A 20,792-nucleotide genomic window follows, 5' to 3' on the forward strand; every position below is an offset into this window, starting at 1 on the left:
GGAATAATAGCACAGTTATATTTTAAAAATTATATATGTATATATAAACATTTGCATATGTAGAGAAAAGAATACACACTAAACTGTTGATAATGGTTACTCACAAGGAGTTGAATGGGAGAGACCCTCATTTTTTACATTATGTACTTTCATTTTGCTTACTTTTTTGGTAACGAGCATTAATCACATTTTTTAGCGTCTTCATGCCTGTGCATCGAATATTTGTTCAGTTGATAGCTTTTTAAATTATGCTTTATATACACAAGCATACAAGGACCAACATCATCTCCGAAGCTTTAATGTATACACAACCACGGTGCAAACCACTGGGCTAGCTACTCATTAGGCAGGTGTTCAATAAAAGCTCACATTGCGGTACTGAATCCCATAGCACAACAAAGAGCATGTTGTACCACTTCCTGCCACCAGATGGCAGGTCTCTATCAGAAGTCCTCATCTGTGCCACTTGGTCGTCCTCACTACCTCTCCCATCCTTCCAAAGTACTTTATCTTACTCTATTATCAGTTGTTTATACTTCTCTCTGAGTTCCTCCAAGATAAAAACAACTGAGGATAACTCGTCTTAGACCCATAAGTGTTGAATACTAGCCTGAACTGAATAGGTAAATACTTTTAGAATAAATGGAGAAATGGATGCATATTTCTCTAGAAACAAATTCACACTTATCTCCATACTTTCTTTCCCAACAATCAATCTGAAAACATTAATTAGGAACTTCTGTGTCCTATCCAATGTCCAGAGATGGGAGTTTTGAACAGTAAGAGAATAAAAAATGTCGTAAAGGGCTTTTAGCCAACTGAAATCTCTCCTTGGATGAGCCCCCGAAGCTCCGAACCTTTCTAGGCTAATGACGATGTGACTTCTGCTTTCTGGGGAGCTCATTTTGATGGGAGAAATGTGCTGCTATCCTTGGAGGGATCCTCTGTGTGGCTAGGACTGACAAAGCCTAAATGATAAGGAAATACATCTTCAATCATGAAACAGATCAAGTTAGGGCTTGCAGATTGATTTCCTCTAATGTACCCCAACCCTCACAGGCCCATGTGTTCAGCCAGCTGCTCCCATTTTCCATAGAGGGATGCCTATTTTCTTCTCCATACCTGAAACCCTGGATCTAAAAGGGAAAATTGAAGGATTCTCTTCTTCCTTTCCAAGGCATATTGTTGGGGAACTTTACAAGTCATTGAGGCTAAATTAGGGGGCCAGTGGGAGGGTCAGGAGCTCAAGCAGCTGTGGCATTTGGACTTGGAGTCAAGATCACTGGTGGGGTGGGGGTGGGGGCAGGAGGCAAGCTTCCCAGGAGGAGGGGTGGAGACTACAGACTGAAAATCCCTGAGCTCTGCTCACTGTCAGGGCTCAGAAGAATATGCATGGGGGCTCGTTCTCTCCACACACACCCATCTCCACCCTCTTATCTAATTAGCAGAGGAGTGTTAAAAGTCAGAAATCCTATCTCTTTCTCTATTCTGGCATTTTCCAGCCACTTCACCTTCTCACTCAACTCCTGCATCTCTAAACTTGCTCCACTGTCTAAACAGCCCCTCTAGTATCAGAGCCCTGAAAAAGGAGTCTGGAAAAGAAATGTAGGGGAACCAAGGATTTGGAGAGGTTAGTGAAAGTGCATATTTGGAAAGAAGCATTAGCTTAGGATGCACACCATCATGGCCACAGAGTGAGCAAACCTGGTGGACCTGGTCTATTTGATTTTATTTTATGTTTTTGCTTTTAAGGGCCACACCCGTGGCATATGGAGGGTCCTAGGCTAGGGGTATAAATGGAGCTACAGCTGCTGGCCTATGCCACAGCCACAGCAACGCCAGGTCTGTAACCCACTGAGCAAGGCCAGGGATTGAACCTGCAACCTCATGGTTCCTGGTCGGATTCATTTCCGCTGCGCCACAACAGAAACTCCCCCTGGTCCTGGTTTAAGCACTGAAAGTCCCTCAGCCCTGGGCAAACCAGGGTGACAGGATGAAGGCTCTGTAACCCTGAGTAAGTCCTCTCTCTCTGGGCCTTAGTTATATCCTTGCAAAAGTGGAACTCTCTAGCTCAGACATTCTGTGGCTTTATAAGTGGCCTCTGGAATTCCTGAAGCTGGGCACGGGGTGGGGGGTGGGGGACTCTGGCTTACTCCCCATTGATTACTGTACCCGGAGCTTCCCTAAGACTCCTGGAATCTCAGCATCCAAGAACATGAGGTGGAAGGGGATTTCAGGATTACCTAGTGCTACTCCTTTCTAGCTCCATGAATACCATTCTAGTGAAGTACAATGCATTTGTTCATTGCATTCCACTTACTACTTTATGCCCTACATTATCGTTAGATACAAACCTTATCTCCTTTTTACTTGATACTAAACTCCCTGAGGGGAGGCAGCAAGATCTTGGCTCTGCAAATGTTAAGTCCTTGCATATAACTGGAACAAACAATTATTTGGTGTTAAATTCTACAGAGAAAACTTTTGCACTTTATCTCCCAGTGCTCTAGAGGGAGGACACTGGGCTCCAGTGGTGTACTGGGAGGCAGCTTGTCCAGTCATGGAGAACTGATTGTTAAATTTTCAGGAATTTTGCAAACTGGTCGTTAAACACATCTGCCATTAAAATTAAATTATGGAGTTCCCATCGTGGCTCAGTGGTTAACAAATCCGACTAAGAACCATGAGGTTGCAGGTTCGATCCCTGGCCTTGTTCAGTGGGTTAAGGATCCGGTGTTGCCATGAGCTGTGATGTAGGTCACAGCTGAGGCTCGGATCCCGAGTTGCTGTGGCTGTGGCTGGCAGCTACAGCTCCGATTGGATCCCTAGCCTGGGAAACTCCATATGCCACTGGTGTGGCCCTAGAAAAGACAAAAAGACAAAAAAAACACAACAATATAGTCTCTGTGAGGATGCAGGTTTGATCCCTGGCCATGCTCAGTGGGTTAAAAAGCCGGCCTTTGAGTTCCCGTCATGACGCAGTGGTTAACGAATCTGACTATGGAGTTGTGGGTTCGGTCCCTGGCCTTGTTCAGTGGGCTAAGGATCCAGCATTGCTGTGAGCTGTGGTGTTGGTTGCAGATGCGGCTCAGATACTGTGTTGCTGTGGTTCCAGCATAGGCCAGCAGCTACAGCTCCAATTAGAACCCTAGCATGGGAACCTCCATATGCCACAGGAGCGGCCCTAGAAAAGGCGAAGAAAAAAGAAAAAAAAAAAAAGATAAAAAGCCGGCCTTGCCACAAGCTGCAGAGTAGCTTGTACATCCAGCTTGGATCCAGTGTTGCCATGGCTGTGGCATAAGCCTACAGCCTCAGCTTCAATTGGACCCCTAGCCCAGGGTCTTCAACATATGCAGCAGATGCAATAGTAATATAGATAGATAGATAGACAGACAGACAGACAGACAGATAGATAGATAGGTAGATAAATAGATAGATAAAATAAACTTAGGATTAAATAAATTATATTAAAAATAAGTATTCAGGGAGTTCCCGTCATGGCTCAGTGGAAACAAATCTGACTAGCATCCATGAGGATGTAGGTTCAATCCCTGGCCTTGCTCAGTGAGTTAAGGTCCTGGCATTGCCATGAGCTATGTACATGTAGGCTGCAGACCCAGCTTGGATCTGTCATTGCTGTGGCAGTGGTGTAGGCCGGTAGCTACAGCTACAATTCGACACCTAGCCTGGGAACCTCCAAATGCCGTGGGTACAGCCCTAAAAACACACACACACACACACACACACAAAGTACACAAAGTACTCAAAATTGATCACTTAATTATTTTACTAGATTTTACTATTACCTATACCATTGATGCTACATCTATTATATCTATGATAAAAATACTCTATGGCCATGGTGGTAGCATTCACACGATGCAAATCAACAAAAACTACCAGTCATGGCTCCTGTCCCACTGAAGCTGGTTGTTGAGTATCTACCAGCACACCACTGGTTCAGAGCTACTACTGTTCTCTCTGATCATAGGCCCACTCTATCTCCACTGTTGCTTTTTTTTTTTTTTTTTTTTTTAGGGCCTCACCCATGGCATATGAAAGTTCCTAGGCTAGGAGGTTTTTTTGTTTGGGGTTTTTTTTTTTTTTGCTTTTTAGGGGCACACCCATGGCATATGGAGGTTCCCAAGCTAGGGGTCAAATCGGAATTATAGCTGCCAGCCTACCACAGCCACAGCAACCCAGATCTGAGCCGCATCTTCGACCTAATACCACAGCTCACGGAAACGCCGGATCCTTAACCTAGTGAGCAAGACTAGGGATGGAACCCGCAACCTCATGGTTCCTAGTCAGATTCATTAATCCATGACAGAAACTCCCCCCAGGCTAGGATTTGAATCGGAACTGCAGCAGCAGGCCACAGCCATAGCAACCCTGTATTCAACCTGCGTCTGAGACCTACACCACAGCTTATAGCAATGCTGGATCCTTAATCCACTGAGCAAGGTCAGAGATCAAACCCACATCCTCACGGAGACTACGTTGGGTTCTTAACCCACTAAGCCTCAACAAGAACTCCCTCCACTATTATCTTCTACTTGGTCTTCAGTTCCAGATTTCTATTCCTGGAAGAGAGAAACCAAGAGTTGGATCAATCACCTAAAAACTGAGATAACTAATGGAACATGATGGAGGATAATGTGAAAAAAAGAATATATATATATGACTGGATCAATTTGCTATACAGTAGAAATTGATAGAACACTGTAAATCAACTATAACGGAAAAAATAAAAATCATTAACAACAACAACAAAAAAACTAAGGCGATAATAGCGCTGAGGTTAAGTAAATGGATGCACAATTTTCCTGTAAATGATTTATAGACTTCAGTGTGGTCTGCCTGTCTCTGGCTCTTCTCCCCTTCCAAGAGACCCTCTGCGCATAGTGAATGACTACCATGAGTCCAGCTCAGGAGTCTTATGTAGACAGAGTCCCAAAGCACTCTGAAGAAGGCTTTGGTTGTCCTCCAGGTACCCATCTTACAGGTTTATCCAGATGGCCACCTGAAGAATTTAAAGATACGTAGGATGACAGCTAGAGAAGAAAAAACTTCCATCTCTGGCCTACAATCACCCCCAGGATTAATACAGTTTACAGATCTTAAAATTAGGCTCATAGCTGGAAGAGAGCTGCTAAAATCCTTTTAAGTCATTCAACATTCAGTATCTTCCAAACTTTCTCATTTTACAGATGAAAAACTGAATCTACATGATAGTTAACAGAGTGCCTAAGGTCATATAAACTAATAGACAATGTCCATGTCTCCTAATACCTGGAGCAGAGGCCTGACTTTAACATCCTAAATTCCTTTTATCTTTTTTTAAATTTTTTATTTTTTAGGGTCACCGAAACATATGGAGGTTCCCAGGCTAGGGCCTGAATCAGAGCTACAGCTGCAGGCCTACACCACAGCTGCAGCAACGCAGGATCTGAGCTGCATCTGCGATCTACAGCACCGCTCATGGCAATGACAGATCCATAACCCACCAAGTGAGGCCAGGGATTGAACCTGTAACCTCATGGTCACCAGTCGGATTCATTTCTGCTGAATCACAAGGGGAACTCCCCCTTTTATCTTTTAATTAATTTATTTATTCAATTCAATTTAATTTATTTAATTTGTTATTTAATTTATTTGGTTTATTTAAGTTATTTTTAAATTTATTATTTATTTATTTTTTATTTTAATTTTAATTAAATTAAATTATTTAATTTGATTTGATTATTTGATTTAATTATTAAATTAATTTATTTTTTTAAGGCTGCACTCGCAGTACATGAAAGCTCCCAGGTTAGGAGTCAATTCAGAGCTGTAGCTGCAGCCTACACCACAGCCACAGAAACACCAGATGTGAGCTGTGTTTGTGACCTAAACCACAGCTCATGGCAATGCGGGATCCTTCACCCACTGAGTGAGGCCAGGGATCGAACCCACATTCTCATGGATACTAGTCAGGTTCTTAATCTGCTGAGCCACAACAGGAACTCCCCTAAATTCCTTTGAGAGAAATTATATGATGTTTAGAGAATGTGAATAGAAGCAAACACAAAGTGTGCACAGAAAAAGCTAACTATCCTCCCCCCTCCTTTCCAGAAAAGAGAAAGGGTGTGTGTGTGTGTGTGTGTGTGTGTGTGTATTTTTTTTTTGGCCACACCTGTGACATATGGAATTTCCTGGGCCAGAGATTAAATCCAAGTCATGGTTTTGACCTAATACTGCAACTGCAGCAACCCTTAACCCACTCACTACACCACAGCAGCTCCAAAGGATTTTTTTTTTTTTTTTTTTTAGTCTTTCAAGGCCGTACCCGCAGCATATGGAGGTTCCCAGGCTAGGGGGTGAGTCAGAGCTGTAGGTGCCGGCCACAGCCACAGCCACAGCAATGCTAGATCTGAGCCACGTCTGTGACCTACATCACAACTCACGGCAACGCAGGATCCTTAACCCACTGAGCAAGGCCAGGGATGGAACTCACAACCTCATGGTTCCCAGTCGATTCGTTTCTGCTGCGCCACAATGGGAACTCCCAAAGGATATTTTTAAAGAGTACCAACTAAATGCCAAGTGCTATGGCACAGAAGAATAAGGCACATCATCATTTGCAGGAAGCGAATGTGCAATCACTTCTAAAACTCTTTCAAGGGGCTGGGGGGTGGCCAGAATTCCTGGGTTCTAATTCGACCCCTTTCTGACCACACAGTGAGTGGCATGTCAATCAACCCTGCTGCCTTAAGAAGTGAAAGCTAACCATTAGATTGTTTTTTAAAAAGTATCTTTTTTAGACAACTTACAGGATGGGAGAAAATAGTTTAAAATGATGCAACCAACAAGGGCTTAATCTCTAGAATATATAAACAACTTATACAACCCAACAGCAAAAAAGCCAGTCAATCAATGGAAAAATGGGCAAAAGACCTGAACAGCAAAAAAGCCAGTCAATCAATGGAAAAATGGGCAAAAGACCTGAATAGACATTTCTCCAAAGAAGATATATAGATGGCCAACAAACACATGAAAAAATGCTCAACATCGCTGATTATAAGAGAAATGCAAATCAAAACTACCATGAGATACCACCTCACACCAGTCAGAATGGCCATCATTAATAAATCCACAAATAACAAGTGCTGGAGGGGCTGTAGAGAAAAGGGAACCCTCCTGCACTGTTGGTGGGAATGTCAACTGGTACAGCCACTATGGAGAACAGTTTGGAGATACCTTAGAAATCTATACATAGAACTTCCATATGACCCTGCAATCCCACTCTTGGGCATCTATCCGGACAAAACTCTACTTAAAAGAGACACATGCACCCGCATGTTCATTGCAGCACTATTCACAATAGCCAGGACATGGAAACAACCCAAATGTCCATCGACAGAGGATTGGATTCGGAAGAGGTGGTATATATACACAATGGAATACTACTCAGCCATCAAAAAGAAGGACATAATGCCATTTGCAGCAACATGGATGGAACTAGAGACTCTCATCCTGAGTGAAATGAGCCAGAAAGACAAAGACAAATACCATATGATAGCACTTATAACTGGAATATAATGTCCAGCACAAATGAACATCTCCTCAGAAAAGAAAATCATGGACTTGGAGAAGAGACTTGTGGCTGCCTGATGGGAGGGGGAGGGAGTGGGAGGGATCGGGAGCTTGGGCTTATCAGACACAACTTAGAATAGATTTACAAGGAGATCCTGCTGAATAGCATTGAGAACTTTGTCTAGATACTCATGTTGCAACAGAAGAAAGGGTGGGGAAAAAAATGTAATTGTAATGTATACATGTAAGGATAACCTGACCCCCTTGCTGTACAGTGGGAAAATAAAAAATTTTTTTTAAAAGTATCTTTTTTTTTGGTCTTTTGGTTTATATTATTATAGCACTTTCATGTGTAAACATTAGATTATTGATTGGGAAGGTAGAAAACAGAGAAAAGGCCACTGAGGCAAACTCAGTGGGCTTTTAGCAAGTGACTAAGTCTGGGACACTTCTGTTCCCCAAGGAGAAATCTCACAAGCAAGAAGAGGAAGAGAGCTTGCTGGGCTGAGAGTCAGAGCTTTAGTCTATTAAGGACATTCTGCATTTGAGACAGTCACACCCATTCTTCTAGAAAAATGAAACAGAAAAAAAAAAAAAAAGACACATAATAGGAACCCAGATTACTTATTATTAGATTTCAATATATCTAAAAATCATTCTGTTAAACTGCTATAAAAATTTCTAAACATTTTTGGGGTTCTTTTATGGCCCAGTGGATTAAAGATCTGGCATTGTCACTGCAGCTGCTTGGGTCGCTGCTGTGGCCCAGGTTCACTCCCCCCTGGCCTGGGAGCTTCCACATGCCATGTGTGTGGCAAAAAAAAACAAAAGAATAAAAACATTTCTAAACATTTTCATTTCTGTACTTATCTTCTCACATAAAGACAACAGTTGGCAGACACCAATCCCAGTCCATATTTTGAGTGCACTGCTCTTAAAAGGCCTGGGGACTCTTTGGCCCCTAGAACTCCTTTAGTGGAGGGACATAGGAGCTCCCTTCTTCATCCAAATCAGGTACAGGGTGGTGTGAGGTGATCTGGACAGTGACGGTCACCAGGGTAATGAGTTAGGATTGTAACTGCCTATTTGTACTTTCTTGTTCATCTCTTCAATCTGCTTTCCCCAGTCCTAGAAAAGTTTTGCCAACCTGAGGAAGATCTCCAACCCTTCCCTGTAGTCCCCAGTCTACCAAATGGTCCTTGGGTTCCTTCTAGGGGCCACAAGTTCCTTCATTCATTCATTTATTCACCATTGTTCATTCATTGAGGCATCTTCTTTGGCACTAATACAGAGTGAATCTAAAAGACAGAGTCCTGCTGAAGGAGCTAAGTCCCAGCAACAAAGTGGTGTCAGAAAGGCATCAGTCTTTTCAAATACAGCCCTGGGTGGCGGTGAGCAAACTAAAGCTCTAACAAATATAAAATGTAGACCTACTAGGAATGAAAGACGTTTACCAGAACTTACTCAGGTAGAGTGTGGTGGAAGGGACTGTTGCAGGGGTGTCCTCTGAAGTGTTTCTGCTCCAGGCTCCCTCATGACTTTACAGAGACCAAGGAAGGAGGGAGGAGGGGTGCCCTTGCTTACTGGTATAGGAGAAGGCCCAGATAGAGTTCCTTTATAATCATGAACACCTTGGGAAGGAAGACAGTACAAGGAGGGAGGTGTTATTAACAGATGAGGACACTGCAGCTTGGAGGGGTGGGTGACCTGTCCTCAGAATGAGCAGTTAGGAAGGCTGCCTGCTCCAGGCGGCAAGATTCTGAGAAATGAGCCCTCGAACAGGAAGAGACAAAAGTCTGACTTATAGAGGACAGAGACCTCCTGGTTAAGAAAAGGCTGCAGGCCCTCTGGCAGCCTGGGAGGGAAGAAGGGCTGCAGGGCGGGGCAGGGCGGGGCTTTCCTTAGAGGCCTTGGGCTGAGTCCCTCCTCCCTGGTCCCCCATTGGGTCAGTAGCTCCTGCAGCCCTGCCAGTGAGGGACAAATGAGAAGAGCTGTTGATTTTTCCCCCCCTTGGCCACTCAGCCTTTTCCCACATAAATACTGAGGAAGACCCTGCCCTCTCCTCACTTCTCTGGACTTGGCCCTGGGCTAGAACTGATCCCCTGGGGGTGGGCAGGGCCATGGGGGACCTGCTTATGCTCAGGGTAGCTGTGGGCATATGCTATGCCACTTTCAGTGCCTCTGCCTGGTAAGTCTTTTCCCCCACCCCTCACTCCTCACCAAGGAAGCTCCCATTATCTCATCCCCATTCACCAGTGCCTCACTTTTTCTCTTTTTGGTAGGTCAGTGAATAATTTCCTGATAACAGGTCCCAAGGTAGGATAGTCTCCTGCATCCGGGTTCCTAAGGGAACTCCTCTGGGGAAGGAAAAGAGGGGAGGGGAGACAGGGCCATAAGTTACCCACTCAGAGGAACCCATTGAGTCCTGCCTGCACCCTCTACCCCAAACACCCTGCCCTGAGTCAGGGCTGAAGCTTATACCCTTTCCCTTTGCCAGGCCTATCTGACCTACACTGCCAGTGTGGCCCTAGGTGCCCAGAGTGGCATCGAGGAGTGTAAATTCCAGTTTGCTTGGGAACGCTGGAACTGTCCTGAAAATGCTCTCCAGCTCTCCACCCACAACAGGCTGAGAAGTGGTAAGTTTGTGCACCTGTACAAGAGGATGTATGTCCACGGAGGTGGGCTTGTGGTATGTGTGTATGTGTAACATATATGTGTACAGTGAAGTGGAGAAGCTCTCAGTGATCTACCACTTCCTTGTTGTGTGACTTTAACTGAGTTACTTCCCCTTCTCTCCACTTCAGTGTTGTCATTGGAGCCAATAAGGTCAGCTGTTTAGCTCCCCAGGAGTATTGTAAGGTTGAATGAGGTGAATACAAAGGTATCTCTATACAAATGTAATTACTCTATTTTTTAAATACAAGCCTGTATTTGTGTATGTACACACTTGCACTGATTTGCATGAAATAAAAATGGGGGGAAATGTAGCCCTTGAGGAAGTTTCAGCTGGCATAAAATCCCAACAATAGAGAAACAGAGAGTTTACCTTGAGCTAGCCTCAGATGGAGAGAGAGAGTGTGTGTGTGTGTGCGCGCGCGCGCCTGTGTGTGCGTGTGCATCTGTACACCTGTGCATCTGCTTGTCGTTTTGTATAGCTATTTGCACGAAAATCATTTATGTAGAAACTGCTAATGAAGAGTTGCCTAAGAAGAGCTGGGGGAAGGGAAAAAAGATGGGGACAAAAAGAAGTGTCTTCCTGTGGCTTATACAAGTAGGATGGACAGTGTGTGGAAATGAAATGGGACAATGTTTGAAAAGAGGTGGTGAGTTTCGAGCTGAGTAAATGGTGGGGATGATCGTCATGGTTATTACATGGCTCCAGCTCCATGTCAGGAAGAAAAAACATCCCTCTCTCTTTCCTAAGCAAGTCTCGTGGCCCTGAGTCCTCACTGCCTGAGTGCCAGATATAGTGGCTAATGGACAGAGGCCTAGGCTGGATACCAGGGGGACAGGGTCCTGGTCCCAGCACCGTAACTGGTAAGGAGAGTGGCCTTGGTCTCATCACTTTACCTCTGGGTTGTCTTTCCCCGTCTGTAGCATGGGGTGTTCACTCCTACCTGGATGAAGTAAGAATGCTGCAAAGGCATGCACTGTTCTCTCAAGTAGAAGAGCATCCTCTTTTTTTTTTTTTTTTTTTTGTCTTTTGTCTCTTTAGGGCCGAACCTGCAGCATATGGAGGTTGCCAGGCTAGGAGTCTTATCGGAGCTGCAGCTGTGACCTATACCATAGCTCACGGCAACACCGGATCCTTAACCCACTAAGCGAGGCCAGGGGTCGAACCTGCAACCTCATGGTTCCTAGTCGGATTCGTTTCTGCTGCACCACGATGGGAACTCCTTTTTTTTTTTAAAGAGCACCCTCTTAATAAACCCGAAGAGAGAGGGGGACTGGGAAGAGAAATGAAATGGCATGGCTTTTCCAAAGCCTCTGCTTTAGGTCACCTGGGTCCTAGTTTCCGGTCCTCTCTTTCCAAAGCCACCAGGGAGACTTCTTTCATTCATGCTATCAGCTCTGCTGGAGTCATGTACACCATCACCAAGAACTGTAGCATGGGCGACTTTGAAAACTGTGGCTGTGATGAGTCAAAAAATGGAAAAACAGGTAATTTATGCTCCCTGATGGGGGTGGGGAGAGGTGAGGGGTACAGGCTAAAATCTTCCAGGGGAAAGGCTGGGGGACAGAGCTTCCTCAAAGCCCTAGACTCCAGCAGCTACTTCATTGGTGGGTGCTCCTAGATCTAGACCCTCCTAAGAGTTGAGCTGAGTCCATTATTTCAGGATCAGCACGTAGCACCGAGCTCTAATACCAACAAAGTAGCTAGGAAGGAAGAGGCCAAAGAGTTTAAAGCTAGGCTTCATATTTTAGACTTAGAATGACTTATCCATAATCTAGAGCTCCTCAATTATTTGTGTAAAGCTAAGAGAATTACTCAGATTTGTGAAATAATGAGGGAAGATGTGTCTCTAATAAGGCTATTGTAGGATAATGGGGCAGAATTCTAGAATGTCTGAGCTGCAATGAACCTTTGAAATCATCTAGGCCAGCCCAAGTGTGCCTACTTTTACTTGAATTGCCTAGAGCTGGGGAGAGCCTGAAGGAGGGGCAGTTGGCTTTGAGAATAGCACTTCCCCCTGCCCACTCCAAACACCTCCATTTCCCTGTCTCACCTTTAACTATAGCTCTACTTGCTTCTAGGACTCTTGGGAGTGGTTTGACTATGTCAGCTAAAATGACCATGACTTCTCCGGGGGCTGAGCAGGAAGCTATATGCAGAACTTATACTTTCCTTATGTGTAGGAGGCCATGGCTGGATCTGGGGAGGCTGCAGTGACAATGTAGAATTTGGGGAAAGAATCTCCAAACTCTTTGTGGACAGCCTGGAGAAGGGGAAGGATGCCAGAGCTCTGATGAATCTTCACAACAACAGGGCAGGCAGGCTGGTATGTATGAGAGTTGACAAGTGAGCCATCAGGTTCAGTGTTTACAACAGTCTCACGTCGGTACAGACCTTTACAGCTTACCAAGAGCTGCCTCATACGTGTTTTCTTCTCACACCACCCAGCAGGACTGGGATAGCTCTACCCCTATTCTCTGGATGACAAAGCCAGTTAAGGCAGAGCCAAGTGGCAATACAACTTATAAGCACTAGAACCAGGCAATGAATGTAAATCTTCTAGTCTAGTCCTTTTATCACTAAATCTTATGTGCTAACTCCTTTTGCATGTAGGTTTCTGAGAACACAGAACAATACAGAACCAAGGTCTTGATTCCACGACAATTTTTTTTCTTTTTTCGGTTTTTAGGGCCGCATTTGTAGCATATGGAAGTTCCCAGACTAGAGGCTGGCCACAGCCATAGCCACAGCCACAGCAATGTCAGATCTGAGCCTCTGCAACCTACGCTGCAGCTTGCAGCAACACCAGACCCATGACCCACTGAGAGAGGTCAGGGATTGAACCCATATTCTCATGGGTACTAGTTGGTACTTAACCTGCTGAGCCATAATGGGAACTCCAATGACTTAAAATTTTAAGTTAAAATTTCAACTGCATGTTCTAGGAAATAACATGGGTTTATTATCCAAACTTAGAGGGGTTGGGAGTGACCTAGGTTTCTCTGGAAGGTCTATTCTCCCTAAGACTTGGTGGGCTAGCAGTCCTTGCAGTGTTCTGAACACAAATCTGGAAACTAATTATATTTAGAGATAAGAGCATAGAAATTTTCCATTTGAATCTATACCTAGATGTCTTGTTGCCCAGGGCAAAGGAAAAAGGTTTCCAAGGCAATTACACCCACAGGTAATTGCCTTTCAGGCAGGGGTTCAGACTCCAGAGCTTCCTTCCCTGTGGGAGAGGGCCCGAAAGACAAATCCAAACACCCACAAATACTCTAGCCCCCAGCTGCGAGATAGTAACTGTGTCAATGATTATATTTTTTCCTTTTTAATTTACAAACTACTTCCTTGATCATTGTTATTCTAATTGGGCAGAAAGAGAAACAAGCTCACAAGTGAAGTTGGGTCTTGAGTCTAGGTTTCCTGATTCCAGTAACCCTTTTTTTTTTTCCTTCTAGGGCCACACCTGTGACACATGGAAATTCCCAGGCCAGGGGTCGAATTGGAGCTGCAATTGCCAGCCTACACCACAGCCACAGCAACAGGGGATCCAAGCCTTGTCTGTGACCTACACCACAACTCATGGCAACACCAGATCCTTAACCCACTGAGCGAGGCCAGGGATCGAACCTGCATCCTCATGGATACTAGTCAGGTTTAACTGCTGGGTCACGAAGGTTACTCTTTCAGTAACCTTCTTAACACTTGCCTAGCTTTCCATAAGAATCACCCAAGGGAGCTTTAAAATCATTTAACACCAAGGCTTTTAAACCCTTGAAATTCCTAATTGAGAAGATGGGAGGTAGGGCCCAGGAATAAATATTTTTTCACAGACCACTCCTGTAATTCTGATGTACTCTAAAGTTAAGAAGCACACCTCTAAAATATTCCATGAATTGCTAGCCTTTGGTCTTCCCTACCCTGAGATATTTTCCTTTTGTCCTTTCTTTCTCTCTGAAGGCAGTGAAAGCCACCATGAAAAGGACCTGCAAATGTCATGGCATCTCTGGGAGCTGTAGCATCCAGACATGCTGGCTGCAGCTAGCTAACTTCCGGGAGATGGGCAACTACCTTAAGGCCAAGTATGACCAGGCACTAAAAATTGAGATGGATAAGCGGCGGCTAAGGGCTGGGAACAGTGCCGAGGGCCACTGGGTACCTGCTGAGGCCTTCCTTCCTAGTGCAGAAGCCGAGTTGATCTTTTTAGAGGAATCACCTGATTACTGTATCCACAATTCCAGCCTGGGTGTCTATGGCACAGAGGGTCGGGAGTGTCTGCAGAACCGCCACAACACATCCAGGTGGGAGCAACATAGCTGTGGGCGCTTGTGCACCGAATGTGGCCTGCGGGTGGAAAAAAGGAGAACTGAGGCTATCAGCAGCTGTAACTGCAAATTCCAGTGGTGCTGTACAGTCAAGTGTGACCAGTGTAGGCATGTGGTGAACAAGTACTATTGCACACGCACCCCAGGCAATGCTTGGTCTCAGGGCCAAGGCAGCATGCCATAGCACCCCATAGCAACTTACTTGCTCAGTTGTATGACAATGGAGGGGAATACAGCTTCTTTCTTGGAGAAAAGAGAGAAGAAAACAATTGGAAAGTCACAGGGTTGATTTGTAGTCTTCTTGATATCTGCTGTGCACTGGGAAATGGAGGCCCAAGATTATACAGCATATTCTTGACAGAGCTGCAATAAGAATCTGGGTCTCCTAACTTGAGTAGACCCTATTTCATCTTTCCTGCAAATTAGTTCCTAGTCTTTGTGCATGTAGTTTTACAGCTTGCTAAAGGGGGAGTTTGGTTTGGGGTCCATATCCAAAAGGACCTTCAAAGTTTCAGACCATGTCCAACCCAGCTGTATGGCTGAGAATCAGAGGGAATGGAAGCAAAAAAAAAGAAAAGAAAAGAAAGAGAGAAAGAAAGAGTTCTGTTTAGACTCCTAAAGGAGCAACTTTGCTAACTCCAGAAAGATAAGTGGGACAGAGACTACATACCCGCCTAGAGGGAGGTATTTTAAGATGGAGTTTCCCCTTAAGATGCACTTTTAAAATACTCTCCCCACCAACCCTGGGGAAACCAGGACCCAGCATATCCTGAGGACTTTTTCAGCTCAGAAACTATCTCTGGAGCCAGGGAAAAGGGATGGTCACTGCTAAGTGGACAGGTGACTACAGCTTATCCAGTCAGGGCCCCCCAAGAGGGATTTTCCCATAGAGAGCTATAAAAGGGCTCTTATTTTGTTATTTTTCCCTGAGTGGGAACTCAACTTCATTTTGCCATAAATGCTTCTAGAAGCTGAGACCTTTTCTCTCTTTGGAAACCTCAGAATCAGAAAGGGAATAAGAAACCCTGCTTCCATATCCCAGTGATGCACAAGGCTAAAGGAGAAGCTAGAACTATCCAACCCCCTTGAGAGCAATGTTTGACAGGTGATAAAATTGAGACCAAGAACTGGCCTATAGGAAAACAATCTAGACTTATGGATTTAGAAGATATTTTAATGTGACCTAAGCAACTTGAGGAATAAGAAAGCCCTTTGAACTTGAATTATATTCAAAGTGTGTTTGCTCTCCTAACTTGGGCTTCCCAGGGTATCTACACATCAAGAAACTGAGCCCCAGGGCAAGATACTAGGAAAGTTGTGGATTCTACCTTCCTCATTTGCACTTCTACATACTCTACTGCTAATCTTTGAGGGAGGAGGAGTTTCCCATAAAGAGAGCCCTGGGGCTTAGCCACTAGTCTCCTAAATCTGAGCATCTCAGCCTTAGAAGTCTCCCCTCTCTGCAAAGGTCAAGCACCCTGCTGGGAGGAGATATTTCAAATATGTTGAATAAACAAGTAAAATGACTGATCACCAAGAGTGGGGAAACACACTTAGCTTAATGTTTTAAATTAAAAAACAATTTAACTGTTTAACATCAGGACAAACTAGTTAAATCATGGCTGCACAATGGAATATTAGTCATTAAAATAATATTCTGGAGAAATATTTAGTAACATGAAAAATGTGTGTGATATAATTAAGTGAGTAAGTTAATTACAGAACAGCATGTTCAGGATGAACTCAATTTTGTTTCAAAAATATGAAAATATTAGCTATCATGTCATACCAAAATAGAGTGATTGGCTTTCCTTTTTGTGTTTTTCTGTTCTTTTATATTTGCCTACAATAAACAAATATTTTTGACATCAAAAGAATTAATGGTAAGTTATTTTTTTAATGCCAATAGGGAATAACCAATCCATTTTCATGTTTGAGTGAAAAGGAAGGTGAAATGTTCATTAAGGAAGTTGGCATCTTAGGAGAAACCATAAGCAGGTGCCTTCAAAGTCCACCCTGGTCTCTATTACTTCTGGTGCATTTAAAACTACCATAGATGCCAGACACTAGAGACAAGGACAAATCCATTAAAATGCAGCCTATGTCAAGGAAATGGAAGATTTCCTCTACCTCCCTCCTGCTAAAGAAAGTAAAAAAAAACACACATGATAGCTAGCAATAGAGGGAAACGTGTGCGTGTGTGCATGCGTGTGTGTATGTGTATGTGTGTGTATGAGAGAGAGAGGGTGTGGTAGTGGGAGGGGGAATGGAAGAGATACCATCTAAGCAAAGACTGTTATGAAGTAATAGACAACCAAAAGAAAAGATTATTTTCCTGGGACTCAGAGGAAAAAACAACAACAACATAAAATTATCTGTCTTTGAGGTTAAATCCTCAATAAACATAGATGCCAAAGGACGCATCATGACACTGCTAAGAAACTGAACAAACTAGACTTTATTCCTAACTGGATCTCCATCCAAAGACCTCATCGTGTATCTGACGCCTTGTCATTTTCCCCAGGACCTTGCTGACTTTCCCAAATAATCTTATGGGGGATTTTCAGAAACTAAACCGTTCTTGCTGCCCTATACAAACTGTCATTCATGCAGAAAATCCCTTGTGGGTTTATGTCTGAGGTTTTCACTAATGAAACCAAGAACAATTGGGAATTCCATGAAAAGTTTGCCCACTCCCCCAGAAAGCTCATAGTCCCACTCCTTCCAAGCCTCTTCCAGCCTCATTCATCTTAGCCTCATGGCAATCAATCACATCAACCAATCTTCCCACATGGACCCTGGGCCAAAAACTAAAGGAATTTGGATTTCTCTACATCCATCACCTTCCTGTCAGGGATTCATTCCAAAGCATTACAGTGGCATTCAGATTCATTAGTTACAACCCTACACTCTTTCCCTTTTGGCTCATCCTTAACAAGCTGGCTCTCATTAAGGTGACAGAACACTAAATCCCCATGTTCATTAGGTTCGGGGCCCAAGACAGGCAGATTGGCAGCCACAATTTGAAAGTTGGTCTTGAAAACTCACTGAAAAAGGAACTAATTCAGTAAGGGAAACCTGTCCATGAGCCTATTCACATATTTCAGTAAATCTAGGCACTGTTTCACATTGCCTGGAGAAGAGAAGCCTCTATTTTCTCAGTCTAGATCTAAAAGGAATATGCTTATGCTTGCCAGGCCCCAGCAAAGCTTTTTCTCCTCCTCTTCCCCCTCCTGCACCTCCTCTTCTTCCATTTGATATCTGCCATGGGTAGAATCAGGGACTCCTAAGAAAACCCTAAGAACTTTTTCTGGAATCTCGCATGGTCCCCTGCCTCTCTCCTCAGGACTTGCTGGTGGGTGATCATAAGGGTGGAAAGGAAGTAACTGAGACCTACTTACTAAGCATCAGATGCTCCTTCAATCCTCAGAACAATCCAGTTAAAGAGTTGCAATTATCCCGCTGTTACCACTGAGGAAACTGTGGCTCAGAGAAGTTAAGTGCTCAACCTGAAATTAAACAGGAGGTGGTGAATTTGAATTCAGACCCGCTACCTGTTAATCTGCACTCCTCCTTTACACCACTTCCACTCTGGGACCCCAGGGATCTCTGGAGACATTCTTAACTGTCAGGACCACTTTGTAGAAAGACTCCATTTATATGCAGTGAAAGGTGTCCTTTCCTCCCTCTTCTACAAGTAGGAGCCCTTCTCCAGAAAGAAGAAACCTAACTTTTGACTTGCAAAGGCCTTCCTTAGAATGATAAAGCAGATAGCCTGGCTCCTGCTGACTTGGGAAGGCAGAATCCTGGTTCTCCAGGGGGTACTCAATGAAATAAACTAACTATTGTGGTCTATATTAGAGGTCAAAATTTCAAAGGAATGTCAAAAGTGGGTCATTAATTTTAAAGGTTACAGGAAGAAAATAGAGGATCCAAAAAAGGACAAATTTCTAGCCCCAAATCACAAACTACTCATATCATTGCTCACAAAAGACAGTGACCAAGGGCCTAGATGAAGCTGCTTGAGTTCAGGAAAATGAAATGAAAACAAAGACCAGAACAAAGACTTCTAGAAGAAGTTGAAGATCTTTGGGTAGGGCTGGTGCTCTAAACCACCGAATTCTGTGGCATTCTCTACCACGGGAGGAAAGCTAGGTTTAAAGGAAAGCGCCACCCTCCCCCCACCCCCAGTATCACCAAGTGAGACAGCTGAACATTAGACTCCAGGGCCCTGAACATCCATGGCTGGTGATGCACACCTGCCAGGCTGCCCTTTTTATCAGGAAATGGATGTATGATGATCAATGAAAGCGCTGAGAAAATTAGGCCAAGGCTCCGGGAAGCCTCACTTGATCAGTGGAGGAGGAGGGAGGTTGTGAGCAAGGGAAGCGGAATCTGGGTAGGGATGGGTGGGGTGTAGGTGGATAAGGGAAAGGAGGTGCACAGTCCTCAGGGTCTCAGGTACCTGCATACACTTATGATGGGACTGGGATCTTGAGACAGTCCTTTGCCATTTTTTCAATCTATAAGCTTCTTGCAGTTTATAAGAGGTCACTTGATTCAGCTACTTCCTTCTTAGCAGAAGTCCTAATCCAAGGCCTAAGCACATTATACACTCTGTGTTGAAAGACCACCAGGGAAATTATCACAGCCTTATTAATTAACTAATAAAAGAAAAAAAATTTTTTTAATTTACAATTGATGACAAAAGAAAGAAAGAAGGACCACCAGGGAGGGAGAAGCTAGTATTTCCTTATGTGGGATAAAGTGTCTGTTAGGACATTTGCTGCATGACTGACCTGAATCACCACTGTTATATTTTAAGTCTACCAAATCTTCTAGAACCTTTCATGATGGATTCAGGCCTTCAAACACTGTTTTTCTTGGAGTTCCCGTCGTGGCGCAGTGGTTAACGAATCCGACTAGGAACCATGAGGTTGCGGGTTCGGTCCCTACCCTTGCTCAGTGGGTTAACGATCCGGCGTTGCCGTGAGCTGTGGTGTAGGCTGCAGACGCGGCTCGGATCCTGCGTTGCTGTGGCTCTGGCGTAGGCCGGTGGCTACGGCTCCGATTCAACCCCTAGCCTGGGAATCTCCATATGCCGCGGGAGCGGCCCAAGAAATAACAACAACAGACCAAAAGACAAAAAAAAAAAAAAAAAAAACCGCTCTTTTTCTCCAACCTGAATAACCTAATTACTCCAGTTTTTCACAAGTTCTCTCTCACAGTCTTTTTCCTAGACTGTCTTCAAAAGCACCAGCTTTGGATTTCTGTGAGGAGTTAGGTGGGGTGTAAGACAGACATATTTCTAAAGCTTCAACTGCCATCACCTCTTTGCCCTCAAGTGTCTGAAGAATCTACCCATTCTTGGCTATCACAGAGCTTTGATTGCCTCATCAGGCCCCACTTGCAATTCTTCATGGCCCAAGTTCATTTCTCATTCCTTCATTGCAACCAAGCAAATCTATTTGCTTCCCAGCTGCATCAGCTGGAACCTCAATCATTAAGGTGCTAGGGGCTTGCACTGGTTTAGGGGCAAGGACATGCAAGTGATAATCAGGATACATTTCCTTCTCTGCTTCAGCTACTTTATTTATTTTCTTTTTAGGGCCACACCTGTTGCATATAGAAGTTCTCAGGCTAAGGAACTATAGCTGCCAGCCTACGCCACAGCCACAGCAATGAGGGATCTGAGCTCGACTGAGACCTACACCACAGCTCAGAGCAACACCGGATCCTTGGATCCTTAACCCATTGATCGAGGCCAGGAATCCAGCCTGCATCCTCATGGACATTAGTTGGGTTCTTAATCTGCTGAGCCACCATGGGAACTCCTGCTTCAGCTACTTTAAAATTCCAGTTTTGTTTCTATGCTGAGGACTCCCAAATCCCCTGTGCAAGCTCTAAGTAGCACAGGTCTAATATTTCATGGGAATTTTTTACTTGGGTGACAGAATTGGTTTTCTCTTATGATTCCTCTTCTTCCATCAGTAATCTAATGAAACTTTTTTTTTTTTTTTTGGTTTTTAGGGCAACATCTGCGGCAAGTGGATGTTCCCAGGCCATGGGTTTTGAATTGGAGCTGCAGCTGGTGGCCTATACCACAGCCACAGCCACACAGGATCCAAGCAGTGTCTGTGACCTACAACCACAGCTCACCGCAATGCCAGATCCTTAACCCACTAAGTAAGGCCAGGGATCCAACCCACATCCTCATG

General features: G+C 44.3%; 1 protein-coding gene across 1 annotated transcript; it reads left to right on the forward strand.

The window, feature by feature from the left end:
- Positions 1-9,695: 9,695 nt before the first annotated feature.
- On the forward strand, positions 9,696-16,104 carry WNT8A (Wnt family member 8A). Its single transcript, XM_047774496.1, has 6 exons — positions 9,696-9,763; positions 9,858-9,891; positions 10,073-10,211; positions 11,611-11,736; positions 12,433-12,575; positions 14,210-16,104. The coding sequence occupies exons 1-6, from the start codon at positions 9,696-9,698 to the stop codon at positions 14,756-14,758; spliced, it is 1,059 nt and encodes a 352-aa protein (XP_047630452.1). The 3' UTR covers positions 14,759-16,104.
- The last annotated feature ends 4,688 nt before the right edge of the window (positions 16,105-20,792 follow it).

The sequence above is a fragment of the Phacochoerus africanus genome, chromosome 4 (genome assembly GCF_016906955.1).
Source record: "Phacochoerus africanus isolate WHEZ1 chromosome 4, ROS_Pafr_v1, whole genome shotgun sequence".
Classification (NCBI taxonomy): domain Eukaryota; kingdom Metazoa; phylum Chordata; class Mammalia; order Artiodactyla; family Suidae; genus Phacochoerus; species Phacochoerus africanus.

Bases quoted from the DNA above. Each gene is read 5' to 3' on its own strand.
- WNT8A (XM_047774496.1), top strand. From the start codon at position 9,696: ATGGGGGACCTGCTTATGCTCAGGGTAGCTGTGGGCATATGCTATGCC. The intron at 9,764-9,857 runs GTAAGTCTTTTC...TCTTTTTGGTAG, and splicing joins ACTTTCAGTGCCTCTGCCTG to GTCAGTGAATAATTTCCTGA. The intron at 12,576-14,209 runs GTATGTATGAGA...TTCTCTCTGAAG, and splicing joins ACAACAGGGCAGGCAGGCTG to GCAGTGAAAGCCACCATGAA.